This window comes from Galleria mellonella, unplaced genomic scaffold, assembly GCF_026898425.1.
Source record: "Galleria mellonella isolate WM207_F2 unplaced genomic scaffold, CSIRO_AGI_GalMel_v1 utg352, whole genome shotgun sequence".
In the NCBI taxonomy this organism is placed as follows: Eukaryota; Metazoa; Arthropoda; class Insecta; order Lepidoptera; family Pyralidae; genus Galleria; species Galleria mellonella.
The window spans coordinates 5,901,816-5,927,222 of record NW_026442084.1 but is presented as its reverse complement, the minus strand read 5'-3'; the positions used below and the strand labels follow the sequence as shown (position 1 = coordinate 5,927,222).

Sequence of the window (25,407 nt, the reverse complement as noted above, 5' to 3'; positions counted from 1 at the left end):
TATCGCCGAATGTGTACGTTGATGTGGTTTAATGCAAACAGTAATTTGCGTGCGAACCGCGCCAAATGCGACTGGCGCTCAGCCAACCGGGCCGATGTGGCCGGGACGGACCTCAATTGAAAAAAAAAAAACACGACCAATTGATTTCTTTATCCATTCATCTGGTTCAGCTAAGCTGATGGGACAGTTGTGACTTGTTAGAGAAGTCAGTTCCAATTTTAAAACAACTTATGTTTATTATTATATGAATGTATTTTCAATAATAATAATACTATTTGAATATTTTATACACAAGTGGTCTTTTTTTTAATGGATGACAATGGAATGGTAATCCCGCCTGCGCTGTCGGTATACACTGGCGGGGCACCAGTAAGTGATGATAGCTGAGGATGAAAAAACAGGTCAGTTAGCCCATCGTGATGAATACACTTGGAATTCAGCACGATGGTTTCCAGGAGGGACCACGTGGAGGTCGACCTGGTTGACTGTATTGCTAGCAAGGAGGCTCTTAATCTCCATTATTAACAATTGAGAATTAAGCGCAAAAGAAAAAGACAAAGGACTTTTTTCCTTTAAGAGTTTCCTTTTGTCGGGGCGACTAATTCATGGATTCTCTTCCAACCAGCTCTAGACCATATCTTTGACCACCCTATACGACATGACACCTAGTGTTTACTTTATTTTACAGTATCCCAAAACGTATAGTTAGCCATAGGTTTATTTTACAAATTTTAAATAACATTTAGAAAATATATCAAATTTGTCATTAAATATATCAAATTAAATATATTTGGCTGCTAAGTAATCATAGAATTGAGCAGAGAAGTAGCCTGATAAGTGGGAGCAAACTGAGTTTATCTGTCCCATATAGTATAAGGGGGTACGATTATAAATATCCTCCATAAAGTTAAAATGAATTTTTAATAGCTATTTTTGCAATCAATAGCTTTAACTCCCTTGTTGGTGTCATAAAAAAATAATTTGTCACGATTGAAATTTTCTTATGCGGAGTTGAATCATTGTTATTTCAGAAATAAATTTACTTGTTGACACACGATTGCACGTTCTAAATTCAAATTTAATATGTTTATATTCATTTTAAAATAAGAATAGTGAGATTCTAATTTTTAATGTTAATTTTGTTATAATTTATTTATCTAGTTTTGCAGCACATAATTTGTTTTAATTTAATTTTATGTGAAATTAAAATGTACCTTACTGTAAATATTACGTTATATATTAAAGATCGTACGCGGCACACATAAAAGTAATTATATATGGTAAAATGATAACGTATTATACTTCGATCGATTTTTATAAAACATTATCGGCATATACCTTATACATATACGTTTAAAGTTGAAAGTAGCGAGGTAATTTATGTAGAAATGGTAATTTTAAGTTGGTGAGCGCTCCCGAGCACATGGCCAATCGATCAACGTCGACGGAAGTCAGGTATTCGTTCGATCAAATGGTTCACACTATGGGTTTATTAATTACACTGCATTATACGGTGTGTGAGTTTATTTTACGGCACAGAAAGGTTTTTGGAGCCTTTTTAAGCGTCTTTCAAAAGGGAGAGGTTTTTTTTTATTGTGTGTATGTTAAGCGATATCTTCGCCAGTTCTAAATAAATTTTAATAATTATTTAATGTAATCTGTAGAGCTTATGCTCAGTCTTATTAATATAAATTTTCAATTGATTTTAAAAAGAAGGAGGTACTCAATTCGATTGTATTTTTCTCATGTTTGTTACCTCATAACTCTGTTAGTTATAAACCGATTTGGAAGATTATTTTTTTATTGAAAGGATATACTTACATATTGGTCGAATAGAATTTATTTTTAGTAGTTTAATTTTTGAATCCAAGTAATTGGTTTTTCCACAGTTGAATTGTGAAAAAATCACAATTGAAAACGGTTTTTTGTAGAACAAAATGTTACATGATACATGAAGTAACCTTTTTTATTCATTACATAGATGAGTGTAGCTAAAAACGCACTTTTTTGCGTTCTTTATTTTTAACATGTACAATGTATATATGTGTACGAAATATAATCTCATTATTTTGTTTTATTCGATTCAAAATAAGAACAGTGATTTTATTAATTGTGGAATAATGGATTTTTTTTTGCGTAGTAACATCCAATTCTAAATTCAAATATTTTTAATTATGTCTACGAAACGTCTCGCCCTTGTCTATGTGTTGTATTCGTTTTAAAATAAGAATTGTTAATTGTGACGTAATTCGTCGTTGTTTTATTTTCAATGCAAAATATTCTTATATATAACAAGATGTCTACAAGAGCATATTAGAAAGCTAGCTAGTAAACAAAGTAGACTTTCACTTGGCCATTACGCTTCCCAAGTCGGGGTTAACTTAAGTACCTAAACTTCGGCCTTTGCTTTAACCACCTTGTTTTACTTACATTGCACTTGACTTTTGTTGGTTAACTGTTGGATTAAATTTCATAGAGCGTATTATGATTAACAGATTACGATCTACGGCGGTGTTGCTTTGTGTAAATGGCATTACAGGTTTGATTCCTAGTCGAGTCAAATTAAGAAAATATTTTATTAAATTATACTCGTATCGGTACTGACACGAGTATGGATACCGAAAACTGGTATTGAAACTTGTATTATTATTATTACCGTAAACCATTCTATTTTCACCCACAAAAATAAAATCGAAACATATTTTTTTTATTATATTACTAGTATTTATATGTAGTCCCAAACGTGGCAACTATTGGTAAAACCTCCTTTATGGGGAGGCCTATGTTTAGCATGATATAAATAACATATATATTGCCTTGTGGTCCCGGCATAGAATGGGCCATCCCATCCTTTCCCGTAGAGTGTCGTAAGAGGCGACTAAGAGAAATTAATGGTCGAACAATGGACAGCAGCGTTCCTCTTAAAACGTCACCAAAGCCTAAGTGCGTTTGCTAACCAACCTGTCAAGTGTGACATCTGGCAAAACCCCCCTTTATGGGGGAGGCCTATATTCAGCAGTGGACAGATAACGGCTGATACGATGAATATAGTATAGTGAACAACGAAATCTCATAACGCTGCCGAGAGAGCATTTACATGCATATTTTTCTTATATTTTAGTCATACGGAGAAAAGTACGTGCTCATTCACGAACCGAATCTCAACTCAAATTTGACTTTTGATAAATACACACAACGCGACAACACTATCATAATTCGTGTATTACCATAAACAAGTACCCGGCACCGAACCCCGGACCCGACGCATCCGGGCGCGTCTTCTGAATATTTATCGGGAATCCCGGACGCAGCTGTGGCGGACAATTGAATGAAGGATTCCTTTCGGTTCTCCGATGTTTTGACTTAATAAACTCCCGGCGTGTCATGTTCGCCTAGTACTTTGGCAAGTGTAAATAAATGTTGTGTCGAAAATTTGTTTTTTTTTTTATTCTTTTCGAACCAATAGAGAAATCTAGAAAATTTTGTACCATAAAGGTGGCAAATAAGAATATTGTATGCTTAGATTGTTGTATGAAACAAATGCTTCGAGGAAAGCCGGTCAACTTTTTCATACAATTTTGGGTAATAAATAGTTGTGAGTGTTTCCTTTATAACTTCTATATTTGTTTTTTTTTTTTATTTTTGCATCTTTTTAATGTGTAGAAACCTCATTTTATTTTTTAAATAATTAAATATAGATACGTCAAGATACTGATAAATTGTTACAATGGGCCAACTGGCCTATCTTCGTATCCACCTATCATCCCACGGTAGTATCCCGTCAAATTAATAGCGCAGGCGGAGACACCATTCCATTACCATCCATTAGAGGATTGTTATTCTACTGTTAATATAAACTAGCTGCCCGCCCCGGCTTCGCACGGGTATACTAATGAAGAAAATAAGACCATCACATCACTTTTTATATGGGGATTTTTTAACTCAATATTTACCTTTTCTCTCGTATAGGTTTTCAAACTTTTTTTTAAACAAACATCGTTTTGACAATTAAACTACAATAAAGAAAAAATTACCCAAATAGGTTCAGCCGTTTTGTAGTGATGAGCTGACATACATTGTATTTAGATGTAAAAAGTTATGAAGGTGTTTATATGTTTGTTACTCAGTTACGCTTAAATAGTTATTATGTACATTTTTTTAATAATGATGTCCTAACATAGTGTTTTTCAAAGTGTGAGTTACGACCCCATAGGGGGATCTGCAATCCTCTACAAGAGAGTCGCGAAAAGCCGCAATGCACGTATTATTATATTTAGTTTTGTACTATTTAGCTGTATTATTGTCGTATCGCTTTCCTATGGATGCGTCTTGCAATGTAATCGATGTCTGTTTTAAGTACTTCATTATTGGATTTAACCAATATTTAACTATGAAAATAAATAAAAATATACATATTTCATATTTGTAATATAATAAAATACATACAAGTTAGAAACCGTGAAGGGTAGGGCGTCGCAAAATATTTTGACATACTGAAGGGGTCGCGTCATAAAAAAGTTTGTAAAACACTGTCCCAATATATAGGACATTTTATATGCAAATGGAATTGTATCCGTTTGCATTTTTGTTATATTTTGTTAAGAGAAAGACTGGCTGGAGACCAGCGCTGTGCAGCTGTACACATTGCGCTGGGACATTCCTTTGAGTGTGATGCTGTATCACCTGAGCCAATTCCTTTTGCCTAATATGAGATATTTCTTTAATGTGTAATATTTTTGTATTTTCTGTGGTATTTTTTTTTATACCACAAAGGTGGTAAATGAGAATACAGCCCATCTAATGGTATATGTCACTGTAACCTATGGACGCCTGCAACACTAGGAGTGTCACGTGCGCGTTGCCGACCCTGAAGAAATCCTAATATACCCTTTTTCAAGAACCCCATACTGTGGTCTCTAGGGAAAACCTCGGCAAGGAGCTCATTCCACAGTCTGAGCGTTCGTGTAACTATGTGCTTTACTGGAAATAAAAATTTTCAATTTTTTTCTATTCTGTATACTGGTTCACGCGGGTGAAACAGCGGGAAACAGCTATACAATAAGACCTGTACTGTATTGGTACCTGCTGCTGATTTTCACCACTGTGCAACCCGTCAGAAACTAAAGTTTCATCCCAAGCATCTTGACGAGTGGCGATCTTCCACCGTGCGTTTTTCAAGGCACTTTCTTCCATGTACAACCACTCTTTAGAATCAACTTCCTGCAGCAGTATTTCCAAATCGATACGACATCAAGAAAAGAGCATATTCCTTTTTAAAAGGCCGGTAGCACACCTGCAATGCCGTTGGTGTTGTGGGTGATCATGGGCGGCGGTAGTCACTTACTATCAGGTGAGCTGCATGCTCGTTTGCCTCCTGTGTTGTAAAAAAAACCTAGAAGACAACAAAAGAATTGAGGATTGATAGTAACTTTGTATCACTGACCCAATATACAAACTTGCAACTAAACTCGTCTTAAGTGCATAATTGACTTACCACTTACTTGAAGTCGTAACTTTTTAACATAGCGGACATACATTTGGACCTCGAAAGATAGAACTTTGTTCCTATCCTTCACCATTTGAAATGCAACATCCGAATTTGAACCATAATAACAAGGGTGTAAGGATACTTGTAAGCGTCATGTCTGTGTTGCAAATATTGCTAACACCGGACAAATTCGTTATTCAGTTAGGCGAATGTAGTTTCATTAGTACAGTCGCAGTTAGGCGGTACATAGATATTTTGTTACTAGAAATAGCATAGGAACATAGAAAAACAAAGATGTATTTTTTTTATACAACTTAGAATGACAAACAAGCTGACGGCCCATCTGATAGAAAGTGGTAACCGTTGCCTATAGACATGAATAGTACTATGGTCGTAACAGAGTATACTGTTTCACCCATGATACCCTTCATGCGTTGCCGTTCCTGGGGACGAAGGTGTTGTGCCTATATACCCTGTAATTTCATTGCCATATCCCACCCTTCAAATCGAAACACAGCCATGCAAACACAACTGCTTCACGACAGAAACACGAATGGGACAGAGCATAACATATGATCACACCAGCCTGAGTGAATACAAAGACAATATTGTCCATGAATACGACCAACCGAAAAGAGAACATTCCACTCACAACCGTTGGCCGCACTATGCTAGCTCACTAAAAACTTCTTCACACTACATTTAAAGGATCCGAAGTTGTAAGACGAATTTTAGTTTGATGATATCCCCAGAACTATTTAATTACCCTGGAAAATTCTTTTAAAAGAAATAAAGGTAGGCAGTACTAAAAAAAATATTTAGGCAAAATTTTTAATATTTCCTAAACCGCATCTAGAACTAATTCTGCATCTTAGCCTTAACGTTATCTAATTTGTCTGTCTAGCCTAGGTACAGTTTCTGGGCTAGAGTTTAAGCTACGAATTAAGCTCATGTTTTGCAGCTTTGTGCACTAATCTATAGTAGAAAATTAGTGGTTTCCTTGCCTCGTAATAAACTCTTGGTCGCCCATGTTCGCCTGGTATTTAGCTGCAAATCTTAGCAATTTTGTGAAGGTGTTAGAATTGTAGACAAAGTTCTGTGCTTGAACTAAGTTGTTCATATAACACCCTTGTTTTAGATTATAATGTAGTCCTTGATAATATCAGCACCTACATGTAAAAATGGTCTTTATTGAGTGACGAGAGCAAATAGCAAAATAAGCCATTTTTTGCTCAAGAGTATATTCTATATTTAATTCGAATACTGAATTGGTAAGTTGCCGATTTTATTTATTTATTTGTTTACTTTTTATTGCATCACTTACAGATTCATTTGCGAGAGTGGTTTGTTTACGAAATAGTAGCCAATGTAATTTACGAATTATTAGTTCGGTAACATTCTTATAGTGGTTTAACACACTGTCTTGTTTTCGAATGATCATGAATTCGATGCCAGCACAGTACTAATATATTTATTTATGAATATATCTAAAAAGAACTACTCAATTTATTGTGATTTTTAGTGATGATTTTAGAACGTGAAATCGGTTTTGATAATTTCCATTTTACAATTGTAATGTTCAGTCCAATATTGATTTTATATTAATTTTGAAGCAAATATGACAAAAATGAAGCAATTGTAAGACTAATATGAAATCAAATCTCAGTTCTACATTTGAAAACAATCCTGTTCTAAATTCAAATATTTGAATCGAATGTGTCTATGAGTCGTCTCATAGTCCACTAAGAATCCCTTGTTCTTAGATAGTCCATTAATACATTTTATTTAATCGCTTTTTTATAAAGTAAAACCTACTTACCAAATCCAATATTCAGTATCATATTTTTAGGGTTGAATACTACATAATTTTATATTGCTTGCTCAATAAAATTAACCAGTTAAAATAATACATAACAGGATCAAACTTAAAGGAAAATACGTTGGCAATATATTCGAAACAGCACCCTCGGTGATTCAAGACACTTAAAGGCTTCATAATTCAAACGGTGCTTGCTAACAGTAACGTTGAAACGGTAATGCTGAGTTTGTACCTCTCGCAATTTACTGCTGATAGCTGAATATTACACAGATGTACAATTACGCTCGTTTGTGCTTATGAAGGTGCCTTAATTACCTATTATAGCCTTATGGTATCTATATACAATGGAATCTCACTTCTTTATTTTTTGGCGAACTGAAGGCGCAATGTATGGCAAGTGGCGATTGTCATCGATAGATATATGTTAAACTGCACTATTGGAAAACACACAATTTTACTATATATTCCGGTTAATTAATGCATTCCGGTCACGCGGACAAAATCGCAGGTAAAATTGTCCTACTAATATTATAAATGGGAAAGTTTGTTTGTTTGTATGTTTAATTGGCTGAACGGATTTGAATGAGATTTGGTATACGAATAAGTTATTTTTAAGGTTATTCGTGTCTTAATACATTGGAAACTTCATCGTCTTATCAGTTATAGACTGTCCACTGTTAGACATAGGCCTCTCCTTGTTAGGGAGTTTCGCCACTAGGTGCTAATTTTGGGGGGTTGATAACCGAAGTTAGGTTTTGGTGAAGTTTTAAGAAAGACGCTGCTGCCCATCCCTTGACCAATAACTTTTTAGTCACCTTTTATTACACCCATGCTAAAGGAAGGATGGCCCATTCTACGCCAATATGTGTGCTGTCCTCCTGATATAGTAGGTAAGTGTAGGAAATAATAAACAATAATATGTCACAATGCGACTCGCACGATCACTCGCCCGAACGTCACCCAGAGGAGTGGCCTGGGGCGGGAGGCTTGCAGTCTAATTTTTACTGAGTACATCACATCCTCGTATGTGTGGGACCACACGGAAATTTCATACACAGATTTAAATAGCTAGTGTATAAGATTTTAAAAATATTTTTGTCATATCTATAGAAATCTTTCAGTTCCAATTCGGTGTAATTCATCCCTCAATTTACACCGGAGCGTAGTACGGATTGAGAAGTTGCTTTTTAGAGTAGCTTACAAACGGTTGCGAGCGTAAACACGAATGCAAATGCTCCCGTCATGCGGAGAGAGAGAGAAGTAGAATAGGCTTGTGTAATTTATTATATTTAAAGTATAAATAAAAATTCTTTCTAAAAAAAACTGCTTTGTAATTTATTATCTTATTAATATTTATTATATTAATAATTGTAAATAGATCATGTTTATTCTTGAAAAATATTAAAAAATATATGTGACGTCTTTGTTATTTTATTTATTAATTCATTTTATTGGCCATATTACAAATAAATATTATATTCAGAAGGTGGATTTAATGCTGTATACTAATCTTATAATGCATATCATCTTTTACTTATCAAAACTAACACGATGCGGTCACCTGTTAAGTTAGCATGGGAGAGGTATGAGAATTGATGTTATTCATTTTCTTTTTTTTTATATTTGATTCACTAAATTTCCGTCCTCGGCTCGGCTCGGTTTCACCATGTAGACATCTCTAGTTTAATCTACCACTATATTAATATTATAAAGAGGAATGATTTGATTGTTTGTTTATAATGGATAAATTCAAAAACTTTGTAACCAATTTTAATAATTCTTTCAATTATAGAACGCTACATTATCATAGTAGCATTAACTATATATTGTTCTCAAACAATATCAAACCATGTGAAGTCGGATTGCTAGAATAAGATTAATAAATTTTACCGATAACTGTTTTATTCAAATTCAGTTAATTTATTCGTCCACTCTAATAGTTCGACTCGGTGGTTAGTGCCAAGCCGGAGTCCCTCGTAAATTTAATAGTCAAATTGTGGAATACCAAGTTGATCTAATGGAAATGTAGTGTATTTGTTTATGATAAGCAGTTGATTAGTAGGTACGAGATTTGCAAAGGATTGCCACTGGGGTGAATTTGTTTAGTTGCCTCTTGAATTTGCAATTCTAATATGGTGCAATTGTTTTTAGAGACGGATCCGATTAAGTTGATTATTATTCAAAATCTAAACGTAATTCTCTAATGTATACTTTTTATTTACATTTTATAGGTATTTTTTTTTACGTACATAGAATATATTATATCATTAAGATTTGGTTTCAAATGATATACGAGAAAATTATTGCAAAAAGCATTAACGAAATATGTTTAGAACCGACAATGACGTACAATGCAATATTGGCCGTATACTCCCGGTATAGAATAGGCCATCTGTTCCTTTCCTGTGAGTGTCGTAAGAAGCTACTAAGGGAACTTAATGGTAGGATGGGCAGCAGCGTCTCTCTTCAAACATTTCTAAAACCTTGACTGCGATTTTGCCCGCCTTCTAAGCGTGGCCACTTTTGGCAAAACTTTCCGAATGAAGAACGCGTATGTTCAGCAGTGGATACTTAACGGCTGAAATGGTGAATCGGTAAAGGTGATTAGAGGCTGGATTTGAAATTTTAGCATATTTAAAAAAAATATAAAGATGTAAAATTACAAAAATTTCTAACCAATGTTGATAGGATCATTACCACGTTTTACATATTTAATTATATTTAAATGAACGTTTATTTTCTGTGATGTACGTTCAAATTTACGATTTCATAGATTAGACTGAACACAGTCAGACATTTACATATAAATCCTAGCTTAGTCTGAATATGTAACGAAGCAATATTCATGAATAGTTCACGAAAGAGAATTACATTTGTATCGTTGAATAGACATACACACCTACCTATACGTAAGGATATCTAGGGTGACATACAGTGAGAACGAAGGTATCTAAATTTATTTTTATTGTATGTAGGTCCTGCCATAGAATAAATATAAGCCTTCCCTATAAGGACATTTTTGCTAGTAGTTGCCACGCTTGGCAGGCGGGTTAGCAACTGCAGTTAGGCTTTTAGTGATGTTTTAAAAAGGGTGCTGCCGCCGATCCCTCTGCCATTAAGTTCTCTTAGTAAACTCTTACGACAACCAAGGGAAAGGAAGGGGTGGCCTATTCTATGCCGAGACCACAGCGACCTTTGCCGATTAAAGAATACCAGTTATTAATATTGATTTTGTATATTTTTGTACCTTTTGAAAGATCGCCAAAGTCTAATTGCGATTGCTAATTCGCATGGCAACTTTTGGCCAAACCTCTCAATAGAGCAAGTCTTATGTTTAGCAGTGGACAGATAACTACTATTATAATCATGCTGATGATACTTTCGGCATTAATCTATTATTTTATTATTAGATATGCTACTACTATATATACGATAGAGATACGATATACTAGATTTCACCTATGATTTTATCTGCATGACCGGAATTTATATAAAACACTCAGGTTGCAGAATGAGCTCCCTGCCGAGGTTTTCCCAAGAGACTACAGCATAGGGTTCTTCACAAAGGGGGTAAAGAGGTTTCGTCAGGGTCGGCAACGCACGCGTAATGCCTCTGGTATTGCAGGTGTTCATAGGCCACGGTAACCACTTACCACCAGGTGGGCCGTATGCTTGTTTGCCACCTCAGTGGTATAAAAAAAAATATTTACAATAAAAGAAATTAGACAGTTTCATATTATCGATTTTAAAATTAAACATACTTTAATGCATATCTCGATTGACTGCGTTAAAAAATAGCTTATGTGTTTCATCTCTACGTGTATACAAAATTTCATGACGTTTATTTATTTATTTACATATACACTAAACCATTCATTTAAATAATAACATAAGTTAAATACAATTGCTCTTAAGAAAAATAATAAATTATACATATTACATATAACAAAACAACGTAATAATGAAGATTACACAATTATATAATAACATTACTATTTTACTTTAATTTTGAATAAAAGAAGTTTAGTTAGCTCCACCGTCGAGAGTGCAGCTCTTAAATAGGATAGATAATTCAATTTTAAATAGATAGTTCAACTTTTAAAAAACAAATAATCGTTCACATTTTTATTGCTATTTAAGTATATAGTAATAAAAAATGTAGAACAATTATTTTATCGATTAATCAACTTGTACTCGATTATTTATAAATTGCATGTAACAGATAGGATATTAGATATAAGAAATTATAAATATGAGCCCTTTACCTTCCACAAAAACAAAGCAGTTTTTTCCAAAAAAAAAAAAACAAAGCAAGAAGTTAATAATAAATAACCTTGTACTCGTATCTATTTTTTTTTATACAACTTAGAATGGCAAACAAGCTGGCGGTCCACCTGATGGAAAGTGGTAACCGTCGCCTATAGACATGAGCAGTACCATGGACGTAACAGAGTATCCTGTTTCGCCCATGATACCCCCCATGCATTGCCATTCTTGAGGACTCAGGTGTTATTCCTCTGTACCCTGTAAATTCACGCCATATCCCACCTTTCAAATCGAAACACAGCCATGCAAACATAACTGCTTTACGGTTGAAACACGAATAAGACAGAGGTACCCAAGCAGTCGAATTTTGTACAAAGTCTCCCTTTAGTACTATAAATTAAAAAAAAAATATATAATTAAAAAAGTAGTAGTACTATAATTAAAAAAAAATATTAATTTTTATTGCACAATAATTTGTTCAAATGGCGGTTTTATTGCTGTATGACATTCTCTACCAACCAACCAAAATTCTAAATATGAATTATAGATGTTTTAAAAGTTTTTAAACATTATCATGTGACGATTACGAATACAATATAGCTGAATATTGGAACAATGTACCGTTATTGCCTAAAGCTCGGGTCACACGGACAACTTTAATGGACTAAAACTAATCTAAGTGAACCGAACAAGCGTGCCGTGGTATTGCTTGCTATTTTGTACGTGTGCACACAACTTTGTCAGGATTTAATGTTGCAGTACGATCCATGTTCATAAAATGAAAAATAGACGTGCGGTTTATTGGCTATTTCTGCCTAAAAGTGATATTTTGTTTAAAAATCCTTTTATGACTCGATATTTTTTTAAGACAATAGGCAATTATCTGTGGTGCTGTTCATGTCTATAGGCAAAACTTAGTATATTTATTTATAATTTTCTTTTACTTATTAATAGGGAAGGCAAAAGAACTAAGCCTGTACAGCCATCGTCTCCAGTTAATTTCAGGTGGATTGCCAGCTGGTCTTGCATTCTGAGTTGCAAAAAAATTAATTAAAAAACATAATGAAATCGCCGTAATTTGCATAATTAATTTTTTCATTAAAATTTTCTTTTAATATAATAACATTAAACAAAAAAAAAATCATGCGAATGGATCAGAAATCTCAGAGAAAAGTACAAGTTTTATAAGTAAAGTAAATTGATGTCCTATTAAAATTTTTATGCAACTAGATTTATTTAGATAGCTTTTCGCTTAATACGGGCTGCGTTCTTAGAACTATTATAGGAATTTCGCTTAACCGCATTGCTGATTAGGCCCTTACAGCTGCATAATAGAAAAAGCAACCGTAGACGTTTGCAATATCTAACAAAAATACTCCTTCAATCGGTCACTTCAATTTACAATCTTAAAGTTACAAGCATAAGGTAGAACCAGTTCAATTCAAAACTCTGTCACGACATCCAAAAAGAAAAAAAGGACTGAGACGCAGGTAGAGAACTGAATACAAAAGATTAGTGCGTTCCGTTTCTCTGCGAGTTCAATACACACACTCTTTATAGTAAACTTGTTCAATTCGATTCTTTTCTCTATAAGAATAAAGTTGAAAATCAAATATTTAATGTTGTTAGTTTTAAAATCGGTCGTAGAGATCGAGTCCCTTTGAAATGGTTTATAAGCGGTCAAATTTTTATGACCGAGTGACGGAACGCGATATATTGAAACTTTTTAGGTTAGTTTAGTTTGGTTTTCGCGGCTCGCTGATGCTCTAGTTGAATCGAATCTTTGTTTATAGTTTGTGAGTAATTCGTAATTCAAAATTGGTGTTCCATTTTTAAAGTTTTGAATTGAAGCTGTGTCGTTGTGTATCTTAGTGTTAGTGGCCAGTGTTTGGATTGCATTATATTGGATTGTAGTGTTTACGAGGTATGTTTTAAGGTTATGTTTTAGAGATAGTTGTTGCAATAAGATATTATAAAATTATTTTAGGTCTCTAACGTCAAGAATTACTCGTTGATATAGTACTGATTGTTTAAATATGTAAAAATAACAAAGTTTTTAAGAAACTATGAATTTAATTATTGTTTGTTTCTAAGTTATAGTGACTTGCTTATTTGTATAATATACATGCTATAATAAATAAAACTAATATTTTTTAATAAAGCATATACATATTCGATGTTATATTTTCTTAGTTTATATTAATTTATCATTTAATGTACTATGCTAATGTAATAAATACTCATCGTCATCATTATCATATAAGCCATTATCTGTCCACTGCTGAACATAGAATTCCCCTATAAACTGCTATAAGGAACAGGTCCCAAGTATCTGCATCTTTTGACTCGTATAGTTCAGTCTTCACGAAGTCAAAGTGTCCTGATCAGTTGATTATAATTGTTTTGTTAATTCCGCTATTATTATTATTAACCAGTGATATGGACTTCTGCAAAGAAACACCTAGTTCAGTAAAATATTTACGAAATATGTTCGTTATATTCCCCTAAATTCTTTTTTCCTAGCTCTCAGTCTACGTTCTTGTTCTTGTCATCTGAGATGTCGTCATTCAAAATCTTGTCAATAAGTTATAGACGGAAACTGAGAGTCCCAAAATCTTAACCTAAACCAATAAGTTGTTAATGATTTATAAGGTATTTCAAATTCTCCTCCAAATAAATGAATGGCTGACATATTGAAAGGAAACATCAATTACTATCGCAATATTCAATTTGTGTCTCAAGTAATTATGTCTAGAAAATAATGCATAATTAATGCGAGTAGTAAATGTAAGTACCTAATATGCTATGTCTATAATTATTATAATCTATGTCGCGTCTTCAGGGTTGCCCTCGGATTTTGCAGAATTTTCCAAATCGGATTTTAAATAACGGAATTGTAAGGTAACAAACATAGATAAAAATACAATCGATTTGAGAACCTCGGTCTTGTTTGAAGTAGGTTAAAAAATATGCTGCACATCGTCCAGTAAGAAATGTAATGTTGGATTTTTATTTTATATAATAGCAATCTAAATATTCGTCTTAGGGTTGTCTCTGTATAAAATGCCTTATAATAAATTAGTATATAACCTGAATATCGAAGGAAAGGCTATAAATTATAAAATAGCCAGTTTTTCATTTTAAGGTATTGATTATCGTACTGTAACACTAGGTGGTATTAAGTCAGACTTAATGTTTTAATATCTCTCACCATAGCACTTTATATGAAATTTAGTTAAATAATTGAAATTCTCGTAGATGCTATTTCAAAATGTATAAATATATGTATATTTTTGTGATTTTAAGACAAAAATGGGTGTTACAACATCATAACATCATTCCAGGTATTTACTGCTGTTGAATCTACAATATATCTTTGCTATATGTTGCAGACTGGCACAAGAAGCAGTCTTGAGCCATCTGCCACGTTATTATAGCCCTTTCAGACCTGAACGATACGGGCGTGAGTTGTAACTTTAAAAAGTTCTAAAACCGCGCGCAATTCATTTTTACGCACGAAGCTGAAATAACATGATAATGAGATTCTAAACCAAAAACTCACGCCAATAAGGAATCATTTTACGCGGTTAGGTGGTCGACGTAGTCCATCGTGTGTGGCCGGCAAGATGGCTTGGCTCTCAAAACACGAAAATATATTTCATCTGAAAGAAAAAAAATCTTGGGTCTGAAACGGATATATCTGAAACTATGGTATATTGAGTCACCATTTTATCTATATGTTTTTGGTCTTAATAACTATAAAAATTTTATGCAACCCTAATAGTATTCATTTCCTACCAACCTATTCCATCTGATGAATATTAAAATGTTCCTCTTTAATGATTTTTATCTCGATTCGATTGTCTCCCGGACCAGATTACGTATTTTCCTCATAATCAACATTGGCTCGATTAGTTGGAAATGCTTTTTAAATTCTTTAGGTATAAAAAGTAGAAACGATTTTATTGATAGAATGAATGAATGACTGAGTATTTTAATGAATGGATGAACATTTATTTGAGTACATCTTTATTCAAATAGACAAGCTATTTCTAAATATCATTTGTTTAAATCTACTGCAGGTCATAGTGCTTTCTGCTGGCAGCGCTGTATGCTTTTTAACAGTCGTAATGCAAATGATTTAACTCATACTTAATACCTATATCAGGGCGGAAAGGGATTGTTAGTAATGGGGTCTAACTGACCCATTGTTAGCAATACCCCCTATCAGGTCGACCTTCACACAGTTCCGCCTGGAAAACATCGTGGTTAATTCTAGTGGTATTAATCACGATGAGCCAACTATCCTACTTTTATTGTTACCTATGGTACCCCGTATGTATACCGATGACGCAGGTGGAGTTACCATTCCATTATCAACCATTAAAAAATAAATATATTAATAATAAGTGCTATACAAACACAACAATTATGATATAATTAGTTATATTATTTAAATACATACGTAAATACATAAATACATGTTATAATACGAACTGTTTTTTTTTTTTTTTTTAATTTATATATATATATATATATATATATATATATATATATATATATATATATATATATATAGTGTGTAGTTTCGTTGTTATAATTCTTAATATATGATTTTTTTTAACCCCTGTGTGGGTGTTGTCGCATATTTCTGTAGAATAAAGTTTTTTTTCTTTCTTTCTTTCAAATATTAGTCTAGACTCTAGATAATGCTCAAATCATAATAAAATTACATAACTGTACAAAAACGTTAATTAAAATAATTACACATTTAACATGTCAAAATTTAATTATATAAATAGTAACGTCATCATATAAGCCATAAAATGTCCATTGCCTTCTCCATAAGGAGAGTTTTGCCAGTAGTTGCCACGCGTGGCAACTGCAGTTAGGTTTTAGTAGATGTTTTAGGAGGGTCGCTACTGCCCTTTTGCCCTCCCTCAGTCGCCTTTTACGACACCCACAGGAAATGAAGGGATGGTCTATTCTATGCCGGGACCACACGGTCATATAAAAAGTATATTAATGGTCATTTAATAGTCGTGTTTGTAAATAAAATATTCCTTTAGAGAGTAAAACTGTGAATTGTTAATTGTATTTTATATTATCGGTGTTTTTTTTTAATTGACGGTAATGGAATGGTAACCCCACCCGCTCTATCGGTATACACCGGCGGTGCTCCAGTGAAGGATGATAGGTGAGGTGATAGGTGAGAATAGGTCAGTTAGCCCATCGTGACGAATTCGACAAGAATTGTTCACGATGGTTTCCAGGGGGATCCACGTGGAGGTAGAGCTAATAGGGTATATTGCTAGCAATGGGGCTGTCAAACTCCATTGCTAACAATCCCTTTCCCCCCAATATATTTATTGGTGTTGGTTGATTGTGTTGATTTTAAAAATAACCAGCTTTTACTTTTTTTTTATATAACTTAGAATGGCAAACAAGCTGACGGTCCACCTGATGGAAAGTGGTAACCGTCGCCTATAGACATGAGCAGTACCATCGACATAACAGAGTATACTGTTTCGCCCATGATACCCCCCATGCGTTGCCATTCCTGAGGACTCAGGTGTTATTACTCTGTACCCAATAAATTCACGCCATACCCACCCTTCAAACCGAAACACAGTCATGCAAACACAACCGGTTCACGGTTGAAACACGAATGCACGAATGACAGAGGTACCCAAGCAATCGACTTTTGTACAAAGTCTCCCTCTGGTACACGCGAATTCGTCCGCCTGATCAGGATATTGTTTATTGATCGGAATATCAAGTAACCTCTCTATATCAATTTACCTATATCAAAGTTCATAACGATTGACTAAATTTACTAAACGATTAAAACGCCAAAATTCCCGTGTGCGTTAACGGTATACCAGTGAAGTAAGATTTTATCACACCCTAGGCACCATCATGATCCGCCGCCTGACCAGGAATTTAGCACGGTGGTTTCCAGTTGGGACCACATGGAGGTCGACCTGGCATATTGCTAGCAATGGGGCTGGTAGTCCGCATTATTAATAATCCCATCCCCCTTATGCTAAGTCGATTTAAGTTTCTTCGCTGATTAAACAAACAAATGTAACAACGCCCAATGATATTAGCAAGCTTGAGATAAACAAAGTGGCTCAGAACAATTCGTTATGGCACGTAAATATTTAGATAGCTCGCGAATAATTTAGCGAAGCCATTAGACTTGGCAACTTAAATCAACTCGTATGTAACATGAGCAAACCCACACCACATTTCTGTAGATTAAAAATTTACACCAAACTTTTATTCGGTCGGAATCTCGACTTGGGCCGGGAGAGACTTCGGAACTCGGTTTCGCGCCTCGGCTTTTCACTTCCATATTTTTTCATTTCTCTTTTAAAAGTTAAAGCGTCTAACAACACGGTCTTTCGAGCGTTGTAAGTAATTAAACTATCTCATTTACAAAGGAGCTAACATTTTTTTTTTTTAAGTAATCGTTTAATGCATAATGAAGCAGATGGTTTATCTGCAATATACAAAGTAACAAGTTTAATTTTACTTTAGTTTACTTTGACAACGCATTAATCACTCGCGTGTCTGCCTATACGTCCGTCTGTCACAGCCCATTTGCACCGAAACTACTAGAGTGACTGAGTTGAAATTTGATAGACATATGTAAGTCGATGATTCGAAGACGAACATGTAGCAATAAAAACAAAATCGTATGATATATCAAATGAAAGGGCTTGTTGTGAGAATTTCAAATATATGTATAATAAATAGTAAAAGAAAAATATTTTTTATGTTCCATTTATTTTTTTAATGGGTGAAAATGGCATGGTAACCCCGCCTGCGCTACCACTATACACTGGCGGGATACCAGTGAGAGGTGATAGGTGAGAATGAAAAGGCAGGTCAGTTAGCCCATCGTGACTAATTCTACGATAAATTAGCCATGATAGTTTCCAGAGCGAACCGCGTGAAGGTCGACCTGATAGCAATGGGGACTAACCTCCCCATTACTAACAATCCATTCCCCCCTATTAAGTATACATTATTTATTGTATATAGATGTACATTATTAACTGGTATTAGTTCTAATTATCCTAATAAATAGAAGTACCGATTTCGTGATTCACTGTTCATTCCAAAGGTTGACTGGTAGATATTGCTACTAGTATAAGCCCGCTTTTTGCATCATATTTTGTTTTGATCAATAAAGTTATTTAAATAAATGAATAAAAGATATTTCAACTTCCATTCTTTTTTTTCCAGATGTCGCCGCAACACCTCATTAAAATGTAGCTGAGGTTTCGAGCAGAGAATCGTAGTGCGCAATGGCAAACTTTCGATGCAGTGTGGCGATGGGGAAACAAGATTCGAGCTGGAAAAGAGTGAGGATCAATGTGCCAAGTGCAGTGTGGTGTTTGGTGTTTGTGATAGTGTTTGGCCAATGTGCCGGTGGTAAGCAGATGAGTGAGACGCTGCAGAGGGCGCTGTCGGCGGTACGAGGACCGAGTCCTGGGGCAAAGAAGCTGCTCAATATACCAGAGGATGGAGGTGTGTATACAGTTTTATACCATGATGATAATGATCAAAATATACATGGTGTTACTATTTCAGATATTAACACTAGAAATAAGTGGAAAATTAATACACTAATGCAATTCAATTCTAACGATTGTACTTACTTTTAACCGACTTAGAAAAGAGGTTCTCAGTTCGGTTGTATTTTGTCTGTTTGTTACCTCATAACCACGTCAATTTTAAACCGATTTGGAAAGATATACTTGTTAATATATCCTTTATTTTTTCCTTACATTGGTCCTATTATAATATTATCAAAAGCAATTCAGTAGTTTAATTTTTAGTTCAAAATAAATGGTTTTTGTCACAGTTGAAGTCGGTTTTTTTTCGTGGGACACGACATTTAATTGTAATAATTATGAACATTGGTCTAATAGAAAATTTATTTTCTAAAATCATTAAACTTTGTCATTTAAAAGCAGGCATAAAGTCTGTTCTTGGCATTCCCTCTATGTATGATTTTAAACACCTTATATTCCGTAGCATTTATTTATATCAGCCGTTGACTGTCCACTACTGGACATAGGCCTGACCCATAAAGGGAAGTTCATAGAATGGGCCACCCCTTCCTTTTCCGTGGGTGTCGTAAAAGGCGACTAATGGACCGTGAGGGGTGTGCAGCAGCGTCCCTCTTAAAACATCTCTAAAAGCCTAACTGCGGTTGCCTACCCGCCTGCCAAGTGTGGCAACTACTGGCGAAACTCCCCTTATGGGGAAGGCTTATGCCCAGCAGTGGACAGTTAACGGCCGAAATAATAATAATAAAATTACTCGTAGGTGGTCGTATTACGAAAAATCTCAAAAAATGTCCTCAAAGTTGCCAGTAACTCTCGAGAATATTCGAGGAGCCCTTTTAATTACTACTTAGACATACTTAGTAATTTTGATTTGTGTCATTATAAAGGAGTTAGAGAGGCCCGTTAGAAAGTTTCGCCAACTCAATGAATCCGCTCGAATCTCCGCCAACTTGTGAACTTGGGAGGTCCTTATTAATTAAGGATTCCAACGATTACAGCCTCAGGTGGATTTGTGAAGGCTCACGGTTGCCTTTTAAAGGGAAAACTTTTTGATGCACTTTTAAAGATAAGCAGAGGCTTACCCCGCGTCTTTGTCTGCACGGTTGTGTTGTCTTCCGCTCCCTCGGGTACTTCTAAATTTATTCTTTATGGAAACTTTTCTACAGAGTTACCTGAAGTTTCAGTTTGGACTGTTTGTCAATTTCCTATTTTCAACCGACTTCAAAAAAGAAGGTTCGCGATTCGGTTAAATTTTTCATGTTGGAATGACTTGGATAATTATTTTTTATCTGAAGGAATATACTTTCAAAATGGTCCCATAAAAATGTTATCAAAATGGGTTCTGTAATTTAGGTTTTAAATGAAAATAATTGATTTTGCCACACAGTAGTTTTTGCATGATGCCAGAACAAACCCACAGACAGACAGACAGACAAAATTTCTAAATATTATTATTTTGGCATCTGTTGGTCTTATTAAGACCCATCACATAAATTTTCTTAAGTATTTTCCATAAACAAACGTCGTTTAGTTATAATTCAATTATATTAGTAATAGTAGAAAATAAATCTGTTATGTCCATGGTACTACTTATGTCTATAGGCGACGGTTACCACTTTCCATCAGGAGAGCTTAAAATTTTAATGATTCAATAACGACAAAATTATTTGCTTCGCATTCTTGTTTAATACTAAATTGGAATTACAAATAACACGAGAAACATTTCTCATTAGATTACCAACAGAAAATAGCTCTGGTATCTCGAGCGGACCTATAGAGGTCGTCCGAAAAACCTTCCTAGCGGACTAAGATGGATTGTTGGAATTAGTCAGCTGAGTTTTTCTCGTTCCTGTCTCCAACCATTTGCCAAAGTACGCCACTTTTAATGTGAATAGATAATAGAACAATTGATGCGCTCAACGTTTTTTGCGGCGCCCGAGCAATTTGTCAGCTCTGAAATGTGTAATTTGCAAGAATTTGACTAATAGGCATAATTGTCTTCATAGAAAAAGTTGCAAGTGAGAAACGACCTGTCTCTTTAATCAAATTTAGCTATGGAAACTTAATTGCCTGTAAGAGTAATAGCGCTTGGTTAAGTTAATCGCCGGATTACTTTAAAATTTTTAGTTTCTTCTTTTCATTTAAGAGTTTCCTCTTGTCGATGCAAATTTTTAGTTGTGTAACTTATTTTTTGAAATATTTAACACTACTTTTTTATCCAAGTCGTGCTGGAAATGAAGTCTACATCCCAGTTTAACTTCTATCTCACCCTTCAAGTCGAAACCACAGTCACGCAAACACAATTGCTTCGCGGTAGACTCGGTTTCATTTATATTCAATCGATTTCAAAAAAGGAGGGGCTTTTGTTACGGTTGTATTTTCGTTACGTTTATTACCTCAGAACTCCGTCATTTAAAAACAAATTTGGAATTTTTTCACCGACTTCACAAAGAGGGGGGGGGATTTCTATGTTCGACTGTACAAATTTTTTTTTAAATGTGTATATTTTAAAGGATGTATGTTGAAATTGATTCCAAAGCAATTTCAAAATAACTGGTTTTTAAATCAAAATAACTAGTTAAGATTGAAGCCGGTTTTTTTTTGTAGAGCAAAATTTACTTGGCAATATTTATTCTTCTTTCTGCTCAGTGGCAATACACATTAATTACTCAACATTAGTTCTAAAAGTGCCACAGATGCCATCAAATTACTCCAGATTATAAGAAAATGGAGCCAGTGAACGCAGGTGGCTCAGAACCGTTTCTTATGGTAGTCTATTGTAGAGGCCTATGTTCAGCAGTGGTCAGATAACGACTGTATAATGATGATCATGATAAGAATATGAAGGAATGAATATATTAAAGAATCTCTGCCTTAAATAACACCTATTACCTTCTGTAATGTCATGAGAAAATTCCATCTGTCTCATTTCCACAAGACTTCTATAAATCTGCATAACTTACGAGTTGTACGATACTGGTACCGAGCTAGTAGACTTAAACTACCATTTTACATGTAAATTTCACTTACTGCAACCGTTTGCACGGCGTACATTACCGTTTTATTGCGTTACCTTGTTAATGTAAAGCTAAGGAGACTAGCAGCGTATAATGGGCCATCTAAACTTACGTATACAAAAGCTAGATACTAAAATTGGGGATATATTGTTGTGAAGCATGTGGAACATGTATTGACGACTGCCCAAAAAGGATTGTAATGTTTTCAGGGTTCATGTATTTCACCATAGCTTCTGAATTCTTGGGCAGATTTGGATTTTTTTATACAACTTAGAATGGCAAACAAGCTGAGTGCCCAACTGATTGAAAGTGGTAACCATCGCCTATAGACATGAGCAATACCATGGACATAACAGAGTATGCTGTTTTGTCCATGATATTTCCCATGCATTGCCATTCCTGAAAACTCAGATGTTATTCCTCTGTAACCTGTAAATTCACTGCGATATCCCACCCTTCAAACCGAAACACAGCCATTCAAATACAACTGTTTCACCTAAATACACGAATGGGACAGAGATTTTAGCACACACAAAATAAGGTATATATGCTCACGGCTATAATCCTTAATGGAATAGTCGAAGACTTTAGTCAATTGTTGCGATTGTGATAAACGTAACAGTCGACATGCCCGTAGTTTGTAGAGCTTAGAATCCAACTTGGTTGAGGGCGAGCTTACCGCCGTGTTCGTATTAATTTGTGCTATAGTGCACACCCATATAAGACGTTAAGACGTAAGTTTTAATTTTATAATGCTCTTCTCTCCGTCACTGGAGGATGACTGTCAGTTTCAAATTCCTAAAATCTTTGATTTACCAGTCAATATAGTTACCCAGCACCGGCAATCCTGGACTATTCCCGTATGTTCCTCAGCCGTAACTTTTACGTTCTTGACGTGTCTCTTACTATCTACTATGCCCACCAATATAAGTTGAAGCAGCTGATATCTATAATGTCATAACACGTTCCCTAAAAAATTCATCCTTACGACTTTTAACAGTTTGTATCAATTTTCTCGGCATTGCCATTGTGGTTCAATAAACTTTTTCATCGCTGACTTTGTGTGTGCAGATGTGTGTATAATATTATTGCAACTTGAGCCTTGTTCGTTGGACACATCGCCCGTGTGTACTCCAGCAAAATCGCTGCACTCCGAATAGTTAACGTCGTCGCCATATTTGAATAACTTGCAAATTATGCTGCTCGGCCATACCTCCACGCATTGTTTCCAACCTTTTGGCTCTTTCAAACTTGAGCGTGCTAAATTTTACAGTTCACTAACGAAACTTTGGCCGTAAAATTTCTGCGGCTTTCGCTAGTGTTCCGATCTATACAATTATGTTATTACAAGTTTTCACACGCGACTTCGTCCGTGCTACTAGGATGTGTTTACTCACCGGAACAAAAAGTTGTCTATTGCCTATGTCTATGCCATTTTCCATCCTAAACAGTACGTGTATACCAAATTTTTTAGCGAATGGTTTAAGTAAGTTTACTAGTTTATTACCAATAAACAAACTCGCTTTCACATTTATAATATTATTAGTAGGCATGTGTTATTATGAATAATATAAATACATTCAGTTTGTGTTTCGGTGCATCTTGTTTTAATTGTTTTTGGGGTTTTGTACATTAAATACCTTTATAGTGCGAATTTGTCAGTTTGTCCGATTGTCACTCAGCAATTATAATGTTATTTATTTAAAATTTTAAACACTATTACAGTACAGTTATTTTCTTTTATTATTAGTTATTTTTATTTTATTATTTCTGTTTTTTTTTTATTATTTTTTAAATTTCTAGAAAAGTCACATCTTCCCTCTTAAGAAGAAGAGATGGCAAACTAACCCCCGGCAGAAGCACAGTTGGCCGGGGTTATTTATTTTTACAACATTTCGAATTATGATAAAAAAAATGCGAAAAGAAAATAAAAATACCATATCTCCCTTTTCTATCTGATATTTTAAACTGTTTTTATATAGATTCGTGCAGGTATATCTGCGGGTAACAACAATACGAGTGCTATATAAATAATATAGATGTTAAAAGAGAATAAGAGAGGAGATAAACAGAAATCGTAACAGGCATTTTCTCCGTTAATAACCAGCCAAGACACCATTAAATGCCATTAAACAATATCTCAGTACTTTCTACTTTATAGAGTAACTTTAATAATTGACTATTTGCCTACAAACTGTTCAATTTAAGAACAGCCTTTTGTAATGGATTAACAGACTCCGTTGCGAATCCTCTATGGATTAAATGAATGTTTTCTTCGTAACCGCGACCGTGGGAACCGAATGGACGGATCGATTCAAAAACAAATATTGGACTTTAAAACAATGGAGTAAAAGTCAAAGTTGATGAATAATATAGCTTACTTTCACAGTTACAGTTGGATTGTTTTGAAATTTTCGAGCTATGTAGTTTCGAATAGCTACACATATCCATTAAAATAGAAAAGTTAGACCATTAAAATGTATGATATGGTTTTCGTTGTTTTAAAATAAATACATTATGCGCCAAATTAAAAAAAAAATGCAATTTTCATCTTGACATTGTTAATAGTAATTAGTAATCTTATTATTCTTATTTTAAAACTGAATTTAGAATGCAGTATTTTTTTTTAAATCAAATGTATAAGTTATCCCAATACAACACAATTTCTTTTAAAAAAATATCTGAAATGTAATAAAAATGTACACTGAAACAACATGGGGGTAAAGCTTACCGATTACAAAATGTTAGAATCAGTTCAGAACTTATGACGTAATTGCGTAACATAGACACAAAAAAAAATCATACGAATTGAAAACCGCCTTCAGGAAGTCATTTAAAAATGCATTCGAACTATCTGTTTATGATAAAACCCAAATAGGGCATTTCCTGATGCATAAACCGCATTTCGTGTTTACATTTCGTCGGTCTGTTACTTATCTTTCAACAAGCTCGCTGTTGTAAAAGTTTGTAATTATACATTATTTGTTTATTGTCAGACCAGTAATTTTAGATTTTGTACTAAACAGTTGAATTTTAATAAAATTAGTACGGAACCAATACAGAAAACCTATTCGTTTGGTGACAACCCTATCGATTGCAAACATAATTTATTATTAAAACCAATTCCGAATGGCTAATCGAATCTGTAACTTCATACAAAAGAAAGTGCCTCATCACCGCTTCAGAGGTCATCGGTCGAAGTCGAGTTTTCAACAAAGCAATCTTCAAACCTAA

General features: G+C 34.4%; 1 protein-coding gene across 2 annotated transcripts in view; it reads left to right on the top strand.

Moving 5' to 3' along the window:
• LOC113519441 (uncharacterized) overlaps positions 1–25,407 on the top strand; it is a 767,542-nt gene that overhangs the window by 230,547 nt on the left and 511,588 nt on the right. Inside the window, exons 1-2 of one of the 2 annotated variants that reach the window (XM_052897048.1) lie at positions 13,479–13,497; positions 18,828–19,112. In XM_052897048.1, coding sequence (XP_052753008.1) covers positions 18,890–19,112 — 223 coding nt within the window. In that variant the 5' untranslated portion in view covers positions 13,479–13,497; positions 18,828–18,889. Of the gene's footprint in view, positions 1–13,478; positions 13,498–18,827; positions 19,113–25,407 lie in introns of those variants that run through there. The other variant, XM_052897047.1, reaches the window with a different exon arrangement.